Source organism: Brassica oleracea, chromosome C1 (assembly GCF_000695525.1).
Source record: "Brassica oleracea var. oleracea cultivar TO1000 chromosome C1, BOL, whole genome shotgun sequence".
NCBI lineage: Eukaryota > Viridiplantae > Streptophyta > Magnoliopsida > Brassicales > Brassicaceae > Brassica > Brassica oleracea.
The window spans coordinates 35,641,240-35,650,152 of record NC_027748.1 but is presented as its reverse complement, the minus strand read 5'-3'; the positions used below and the strand labels follow the sequence as shown (position 1 = coordinate 35,650,152).

The window sequence follows — 8,913 nt, the reverse complement described above, 5'->3', positions numbered from 1 at the left end:
TTTTCAGAGCAAACTTAGCACTTAGAGCAATTTAGGCAATTTTCCGTTTTTGTTATTTCGAGCTGCGACTCAATTAGGTTTAGCCGTCTTAGGGTTGCTAGAACTAGGAATCTCGCCGACAGCTCTCGAGCCCAGGCTTATACCTTGTTGTAAACGCTCATACGCAGATTCGGAATAAGATCTACTTTGCTCTCTTTTTCGATTTCTTATTCTTATCGTTGTTATTCTCGTGTTCTGATTGCTTGACGTGTGGTAATTAGCAGATATCCGGGTCCTCTGGGAAATTAGGGTTTTCCTAGTTTCCTTATTTAAACGGAAATCGACAGTGCGAATTTCGGTTCCCACAATGATCTGATTCCCCAATCTCCAAGAATTCTGTTTGAGAAGCAGGAAACATCTCAAACCATTTAGTATTGGCCATTGTTCGGTCTAGACAACATTTAACAAGATGATTTCCTCTTTGTCCTGCCCATGAGAATCTGTCCCCTACCGACTGAAGATCGACCAAATCACAAATCCTCATCATCTGTCTGAACTCCTGAAACGAGCTTTCTGATCGCCTTCTTCCACCATCTTTTTCATGGTTCCCTAATATCTCATTAAAGTCCCCAAGAAGAAACCAAGCCTGTTGTCTTCTGGTTAAGCTTAGTCTTGTTAGTCTTTCCCATAAGTAGTTTCTGAGAGGTGTTTCAGGATGCCCATACACGTAAGAGAAATAGAATTCCATTCCATTAAACACAACTTTACAATCGATAAGATGTGCAGACTGACTAACAACACTTAACTGAACCAAAGACTTGTGAAAAATAACTAAACCACCTCCTACACCAACAGGTGAAACAATAACAGAAGAGGGAAATCCTAATTGAGCACCAACGTCTCGCACATAGTCGTCTTGCTGCTTGGTTTCTGACAAACACATAATGTCCGGGAGATATTTGCGGTTTATCTCCTTAAGGCGTCGAACTGTCGAGTTTGTGCCTAGGCCTCGACAGTTCTAGCAGGCTGTCCTCATGGCGGAAGAGGTGGTTCAGGGCCCACCGCGCCTCTCACCGTGTTTGAATCGTTTTGTACAGTCCCATCATGAGTAACCTGTTCACCACTCGCAGCCTCATTGCTTTTCTTACGTTTGGACTTGGAAGAATCACTAGACTCGCCTCTTTCACCCTTGGAGAACTTCAATGTGTTCTCATTAGCACCAGACAACCAGCTCTTCCGCTTATGCCCGATTCCTCCTCAACATCTTTAGGAAAACGTTGCCCATTTGGATAAAGAACATTATACATCTCGTCTCGATCAACATCACTCGTGAACATGGTTTGCATTCCATTACCGCTCCAGAGTTTCTCATCATCTGCTTCCCCCTCCAGGATCCTTATGTTCCTCTCATACTCTTCCTGCTCAGGATCCTCTTCCTCAACCAACGGCTCTACATTTTCCTCCGCTGCCTCATTACCATCAGCCACAACACCCTCATTAACTTCCTCATTTATTTCCTCAATGGCCACTCCTTGATTAGGTACAATCTCAATGTCATCATCTTCTTCATCTCCATTATGAGCTCCATCGTCATTATCAGGTCCTCCATTCTGAATCAGACAGGCGCCTGAGTCATGAGTGATCAGACCACAAACTTCACAAAAACCACGAAGCCTCTCGTATTGCAGCCTCAGTAGCGTGTTGACTCCTGGGACAAACTGAAAGTTCCTCTGAAACCGGAGAGGGTGATTGACATTCCAATTCAATCTGACTCTGACATACTCCAGACGGCTCCCAATCTCCTCACTGTAATCCATGTGGATATACTCTCCCAAAAGCCTTGCTATGTTGACAATTACTTGTCGATTCATGCATTGCAGTTGAATTCCCCGGATTTGGATCCAGAAGGGAATGTAGTTAAGCATCTCCATGTCCATCAATGGTGTCCACCTCTGGAGCACAATCATACAATCCGCAAACGCCCACGGCCCCCTTCGGATCACCATATCCATTGATTCCTCGGAGGGGAAGACAAACTGGAAACGTCGGCCTTCAATGACACGTCCACGAACTAAACCTTCAAAGCCCCAGTTTCTTGGCATTGTAGCAAGGAGTGCTTGGAGATTCTGTCGTCGTGGCATCACCGGACGACCCACCAAGATGAATCGATTTTCTTCTTCGGCTTGACGCACCACCTCCGCCGGTAACACAAAAGGGGGATCTTCACTTCCCAAAGTTATATCTTGCATTGCTCTTCGAATATTATCAACCATCAAGTTTTGAAAAAGGAAAAATATCCAAAGATGGATTGCAAGAAGAGAAAGTAAGAATCTATAATATCCCCAATTGATTGGGAACTTATAAAGTCTTTCCGACTATAACTGCCTCCATACCACTTCGTCACGATCCACAATCGTGGAGATAGCCAGCAACGTGGTCGAAATCTTAGAATTAACCACTCCATTGCTCAAAAATTCATCATCAACCACCCAAAGAGTGGCGAGAAATTTGAAAAAATCTAACCGTTTCGGTTTTGCCTTTTTGTCGCCTTTCGGAGCATTTTGTAACTTTGATTATTGTATTAGTTTGATTATATGGTGAGAAAGTGAATGAAAAAGATATTTATCCGTGTTTTGGAAAATAAAAAGAAGGAACAACAATAATAATAGTATGTACGATCAGAACTGCTTCTTCGCGTGAAATTAGATCTAGCGGTAACCTTTTTCAATTTTCAGGTATCCTATGAATAAAACGACACAACCTATAAAAGTTCATCTAATTTTTTTGTAATTTCTTTGTTTCCGTAAAATTTGAATTTATTCTCCTCACCAAACAAATAGCAGCAGCTTTCATGCAAAGTTTTACCAAAACAAAATGTTCCCATATATGATATAGCATTGGTTTTCCCACAAAAAAAAATATAAAGATATCAAAGCTCAATCATTTTAGCGAAAAAAAAAAAAAAAGCTCAATAGAGAGAAATAGAGTAAAGAAGAACAATCATTTCAAAAGCAAAGCATTTGTCATTTTCTCCTGCTTCCTCACCTATCATCCAAACCAAAAGCAAACACTACTCTCCTTTCCCCCGATGGACGTCGTTTAATATCTCAGTGAGACATATCTCCAACATCATCGACCAGCAATTACACAGGAAAATGCAAGATCCACGCAACCAGGTTCCACCTTCTCCCACAATCTCCTCCGTCTCTTCCTCCGATCTTGATACAGAGGTCAGTTTCTATAAATTTTAAATCAAATAGATTAAGCTTTATTTTCCATAAATCCCTTGAAAATATCATATTTTTATTACAAAACTAAATTATACATCTTAAATTGAACTTTGATTAGTTCGAAGTCTTGATTGAGTTTTGAATTGGCGATGTTGATATTAGTCGACAGGATCCTTCTTCCATGACAGAAGCATCACACTTGGAACGCTTATGGGGTTTAGTTTCACAGCAACCATGCCGATGATGCCATTCAGAGCTTCTTCTCACCGCCACGTGTCTCCCTCCATCTCAATCTCACGTGCCACCAGCTCCAACGCAACAAGACGCAACCTGAGGAAGCGTCCTCATCCGAACTCGGCTGAGCGGCATCGCCGTCGCAAGTGGTGGCGCTTTTGCCGAGACGACGACGACGACGCCGGAAACGGGATGCACCGTGGGTCCGGAGAATGCAGACGGTCATCGCTCGGAGAGTATTTGGAGGTGGAAAGGAGGTCTGGAGAAGAAGCTGTATATGGCTCCGCCGAGGCGGAGCTAGAGGGTGCGGTGGCGCGTTATAGGGAACAGCAGCCGGCGGTGGCGGAAAGAGCGTTGTTCGCTGACGGGAGGGTTCTTCCTCCGGCTTCAGCTGAGGTTGTTAGCGGAGAAGGTACGCCGGCGGTTACGGCACTTTGTAGATTCCCGGTTTCCTTAACCGGTATATGCAGCGGAGGCGGAGGATAGATTCGTATATTTTAATATTATGTATTCAATATTCAAATATTTTTTAGAATCGTAATCATTAGTCGGCGGGGAAAAAATGGGATGCAGTCCAATAACATCAACAAAGAGCCGAATGATTATTCAGAAATAATGATGGATAAGGGAGAGAATAAAAGTAATTTGTGGTGAATTGAGATTGTGTAGTTGATGAAAATTGGAGGCGAGAAAATGCTACCGGCGAAGCCGACCTTGTTCTTTTAATTTGTGTGTGAAATGTGTCCTTTATCCACTTCTTCCATTTTGTTGCAACAAGACTTTTGTTGCATGTTTGTATCAACTTGAGACATGTTTTCAAATCACTCAAGTTAAAAAAAAAAAAAAAAAAACATTCGATCACTTTATAAATAAAACAAAAGACAAGCAACAACTAAAAAGAATAACTGATAATACTTGAGTTGCAACAATTCACTCAAATCTGAAATTCTAAAGGAATCAAATTTGGAACATAGGCACAGTGAGAAAACCAATCGACCTTGCCATACCCTATCTGAATCTTCTTGCACACATCTCCCTTCACAATATAGATGCAAGGATGTCTATCTTTATCGTCGCTACAACACATGAATAGTTGTCATAGATGAAGTAACTAACGCCATACTTCTTGTGAAACAAATTTGGCAAGTTAGTTGCTGTTAAGGTCATCAAGTTTACCCACACCACTTCCTCTGTATCATCAATCTTATTCTTAGTTACCCGAATTTCAATCTTCCTTGTTAAAAAGTGTTGCTTTAACAACGAAAACCGATCTCCTTTCCAAACCGCAAGGCGAAGTTCATTGAGACAATTGTTATCTTGTAAGGGAAGGAGACAAAAGGGTTTGAAAATCTCCCTAGTGAAATCAAAGCTTTGGATGAAATACTCACTAGTCTGGAGGTTGGAATCAATCCAATACAAATTTCCATACAAGGACACATGTGACCGTCTATCTATTTCAGGCATGTGTACCTCGTAAGGTGCATTAATGTACCTCAACACGTGAGAAGCACACTCGTAGATCGCAGCTACCTGGGGTGGGTGGTACAGTAAAAGCTTGTGAACCTTTTGGGGTCAACTGTTGTCGTATCCTAAGCCGAAAACATTGAACTCTTTGCCCACGGACAACTTTATCAAGTTAGCCTGTCTCAACCATGGAGACCAGAGCGCTGTCTCCATCTTCGAATGGAATGGAGGATATTTACAGAACAAGAGTTCATCGCAAGTAGTGATTCTTCTGTATTGCAAATTTGAATCCCTACAAGAAAAGTGTAGCCCACGCAAAGTTACCCTTTGATCGATGATGTCTATTGAATAAATCTTTGATTTGGTCAGAAAGATGAACTGGGGACGGGAGAGAGACAAGTGGTTGTTGATAAAACTCTTGTCGTTGAAAAGAGAATCCCATCTCTTAGACAAGGTTCTGAACCGAACAAGAGACTGAGGTGGAAGACGAGAGAGTATTTCTTCCTCTAGTTCCCACGGAAGGCTAACATGCAGATCCATTAGGTTTTCTGTTTACGATTAACTCTGATAATAATATACGATATCCTTTTCTTTTTTTTATTTAAGAAAGGTTATGATAGGATAATAATACTTTTTGTTGGAGATAATATCACACGTCAGAAAGATAAAAATAAATCAAATAATATATAAGAGATTTGGACTCTGAAACTTAGATGTTACTTGTTTCTGACTCTTAATATATTTAGAAAGTTATGACGTATTCATAAGTCTACTGATGGTTAAAAAAATGCAGGTGTTTCAAGAATGTCAGACACGCGATGCTGCCGGGAACACATTTGAGCTCTCCATGATCAGGCAAAAGGGCATTGGAGCTTATGTGAAGAACAAGAAGAATCAGAATCAGAATCAGGCAAACCAAATCTCTATCTATCAAGAGTGTCTAGCTTCCGATTACTTAACCTTAGATAACATTCTTTGCTGTATGGGATGCAGATTTGCTGGATATGGCAGAAAGTGAGCTCAGTAAATGAGAGAGGCTTCCAACGTTTCTTGGACAATGTTCAATACAAATCCAATGGGATCTTATGCTATGAGCGTGTCTTTGGACAAGGCTTTGTGAGCACTGGTGGAATCGGTTAAATCCTAATTTCCTTTTGCTTGTGTTGTATGTGAGATGTTTTGTGTCTTAATCTATCAGTACTATAATGTATATTTTGTGTTATGTTTCTTGTGACAGAGACAACCAAAGAGTTTGTGGAGAAGATGTATCTGAAACCAGGACAGAGAGTGTTAGATGTTGGTTGTGGCATTGGTGGAGGTGACTTCTATATGTCTCAGGAGTATGATGTTCATGTCGTTGGTATCGATCTCTCAGTCAACATGATTTCCTTCTCATTGGAACGTGCTATTGGACTCAACTGCTCGGTTGAGTATTGTAACAAATAAACGCAGGAGTATTACGAGGACATTGTTGGAGGATGGAAGGCAAAGCTGGAGAGCAGTGTTTCAGGTGAACAAAAAATGGGGACTTTTCATCGCCAATAAGAACTAACTCAAGCTCCCCTTCCCTCTCTTTTTTCTATTCAAGTGTTCGTGTGCCTCTTCAATATAAAAGTTTTATTTTCGTTTGGCATTTGATGTTCTGTGAACTTTTAAATGTTGTTTGGTTTACCGTCGGTAGATAGATAAACCGAGTTTCGTTTGGTTGCATTGTCGTGTTTCAAAAGCAACAAACTTTCATGTCGTTGTCATCTTGCCTTTTGATTTCATGATTACAGATAGAAAGTAAAGCAGCTAGGTGATCTGAGAACTGATTAACTTATAAACCAACGCTGCTATGTGTGAGACGACTAAAAGAGTGAGGAGAAAGAACACCAAACAGCGAGACAATAAACTTAAATATTCCTACAGTAACACGAGTGAAGCCAGTGAAAATGGTCCTCTAGAGACATAAGATGTACAAAGACAAGCATTAAAACAGAACCAACCAATGCAAAGTGGAAACCATGGTTTCAGCTTTGCTGACGAACCTGCGACTCCCAGAAGAGTCTAACAGTGGAATAAATCAAAGAAGGCTCAGCCATTGCACCATTACCATAGTCACCACACGCCAATCTCTTCTTGATGGGAGGAATGAGCGTGATCCCAAGCTCATCAAGGGAACAAAGATGCCTCTCCGTGAAAGGATTGTTCCACATCAAAGTATTCATCGCAGGCGCAACGAAAACCGGTTTGCTATAATCCCAAGCTCGTACGATACAAGTCAGAAGATTATCACACAGCCCACCAGCAATCTAATATAAAAAGAAAAGAAAAAAAGTGAGAGCAAAGTAAAAGTCTTCTAACGGAATTTAGATTTATTTATTTTTTTAAACCTTGGCTAATGTGTTAGCAGACAAAGGAGCTATGACCATGACGTCAGCCCAGCGTCGGAGCTCGATGTGAAGCACTGGATCGCCGATCTTGTTCCAGGTTGACCACTCGTCTTCGTCGGTGTACAGAGTGACTTCCCGCGGGAGGGAGAGCCTGTCGAGGAAGTGGAGAGACGATTTCGAGACGACGGCTCTCACTTCGGCCCATTCGGCGAAACAATGGCAGAGGTTTCCGAATTTGATGGCGGCGACGCTTCCGCTCGCGGCGAGGAGGACGCGTGGCTTCCGTGGTGCGGCTTGCACTTCCATGTCTTCTCTGTCTCGTTTCCCGTTCTCCATTGGCTCTTTTGGAAACCGTTACAGATCTAGGGATTCGGCGAGGGAACCCTAACCGAAGAAGATTGATCTGCTCGAGAAAAATATCAAAATGTTTTAGAGGGAAGAGAGAGGAGGTCTATCATTCTAGCTTCTGGTCAAATGGGCCGTTGACTTCTTTTTTCTAGGCCTCTACTTTTGTATGGGCTTTTTAGTTCTTAGTAAGGGTCTAAGGGATTCAAATTACTCATCTCTATCATTTCTTCAACTTGCTTTGGGATTTCTGTGAATTTAAAAACTAATTATATACCTTGTAAACATTTTTAAGATCATGATCATGGACGATGATAGTAAGAATTTGTCTTTTGATTATATAAATGTCCATCAATTTACTAAATGTTGCTTCTTTTTTTTATCATCATTTACTAAATGTTGCTATGATATACAAATCTATAGTTATTGTATGTTAATTTGTTGCATAATACATACATGTTATAAATCATGGAATGGATTGCCATTAACCAGGCCCGGTGCAAGACCGGTCCAATACCTAAAAGATGGAGAGACGGCCGAAGCCCTAGAGAGAGGAGAGAGAGAGGCAACTTTAGAAGAGAGAGACGGCCACAGAGCTTGGAGAATAGCAAGCTCTTTCCTTTTCCTATTAGACGTAATCTTCCCATTATTATGTATTAGTAGTTTTCCTAATCCTAGTGTGTTTAGGTTTTCGATACTTTCCATTTATCTTCATCTTGTAATCTTTATATAAAAGAACTCCCTTGATCCTTAATAATAACACAGAAATATTCAGTCTCTAAACACTCTATTTACAACACGTTATCAGCACGATAGACTCCAAAACCCTGAGACAAAACCTAACCTAAAATCCGTCACACATAAACCCTAATCCAGGCGTAACTTCAAATCGATCTATCTCTCAAATTCCGAGGAACCAGACGACGAGCCACATATCAAATTGAAGCTCTTGACGAGACGAATTTATCAGCGCATTCCGTTTGTCAATCTGATCTCAGACGCACCCACACTCGCAGAAACAATACGCGGCGCCGTCTTGATCTTTTGGAACCCTAATCTTGAAGAACCCTATATTGTTCTTGCTTGCGTTCCGGCTTGCAAACTCCGATCAAGCTCAACTCTGATCAAGCTCAGCTTCAGGCGTTCCCTGTCCGTGATCAACGTCCTCAGCCTCAGCTCAGCTTACGTCCAGCTCAAACCGAATCCCCGACCAGACGCAACCGTCCGCGAGAAGAAACAAGCTCGCAATAGCTCTCGGCAACGCGACCCGATAGGAGCCGTCCCGT

The 8,913-nt window shown here is 41.6% G+C and overlaps 3 protein-coding genes and 1 pseudogene across 4 annotated transcripts; 1 reads left to right on the top strand and 3 right to left on the bottom strand.

Moving 5' to 3' along the window:
* Nucleotides 1-1,178: 1,178 nt before the first annotated feature.
* LOC106338542 lies at nt 1,179-2,252 on the bottom strand. The gene has a single exon (XM_013777500.1). It carries the CDS (start codon nt 2,250-2,252, stop codon nt 1,179-1,181), a length of 1,074 nt encoding a protein of 357 aa, XP_013632954.1.
* A 705-nt stretch (nt 2,253-2,957) lies between these two features.
* LOC106293817 (uncharacterized protein At3g17950-like) lies at nt 2,958-4,169 on the top strand. 2 transcript variants are annotated; one of them, XM_013729460.1, is made up of 2 exons: nt 2,958-3,209; nt 3,372-4,169. In XM_013729460.1, exons 1-2 carry the CDS (start codon nt 3,135-3,137, stop codon nt 3,927-3,929), a joined length of 633 nt encoding a protein of 210 aa, XP_013584914.1. In that variant the 5' UTR covers nt 2,958-3,134; the 3' UTR covers nt 3,930-4,169. The 2 variants fall into 2 exon arrangements, with proteins under 2 accessions (XP_013584914.1, XP_013584921.1); XM_013729467.1 differs by having other exon boundaries at nt 3,122-3,209; nt 3,379-4,169.
* Nucleotides 4,170-4,377: 208 nt separating this feature from the next.
* Nucleotides 4,378-5,447, bottom strand: LOC106301219 (annotated as a pseudogene).
* Nucleotides 5,448-6,770: 1,323 nt separating this feature from the next.
* On the bottom strand, nt 6,771-7,702 carry LOC106344837 (phosphopantothenoylcysteine decarboxylase-like). Its single transcript, XM_013784143.1, has 2 exons — nt 7,283-7,702; nt 6,771-7,201 (listed from the first exon to the last, which is right to left on the bottom strand). The coding sequence occupies exons 1-2, from the start codon at nt 7,616-7,618 to the stop codon at nt 6,920-6,922; spliced, it is 618 nt and encodes a 205-aa protein (XP_013639597.1). The 5' UTR covers nt 7,619-7,702; the 3' UTR covers nt 6,771-6,919.
* Between the last annotated feature and the right edge of the window lie 1,211 nt (nt 7,703-8,913).

Excerpts from the sequence above, each read along its gene's own strand:
- LOC106338542 (XM_013777500.1), bottom strand. The coding sequence starts at position 2,252 with ATGGTTGATAATATTCGAAGAGCAATGCAAGATATAACTTTGGGAAGT.
- LOC106293817 (XM_013729460.1), top strand. The coding sequence starts at position 3,135 with ATGCAAGATCCACGCAACCAGGTTCCACCTTCTCCCACAATCTCCTCC. Across the intron at positions 3,210-3,371 it reads CCTCCGATCTTGATACAGAG|TCGACAGGATCCTTCTTCCA; the intron begins GTCAGTTTCTAT and ends TGTTGATATTAG.
- LOC106344837 (XM_013784143.1), bottom strand. The coding sequence starts at position 7,618 with ATGGAGAACGGGAAACGAGACAGAGAAGACATGGAAGTGCAAGCCGCA. Across the intron at positions 7,202-7,282 it reads CTGCTAACACATTAGCCAAG|ATTGCTGGTGGGCTGTGTGA; the intron begins GTTTAAAAAAAT and ends TTTTTATATTAG.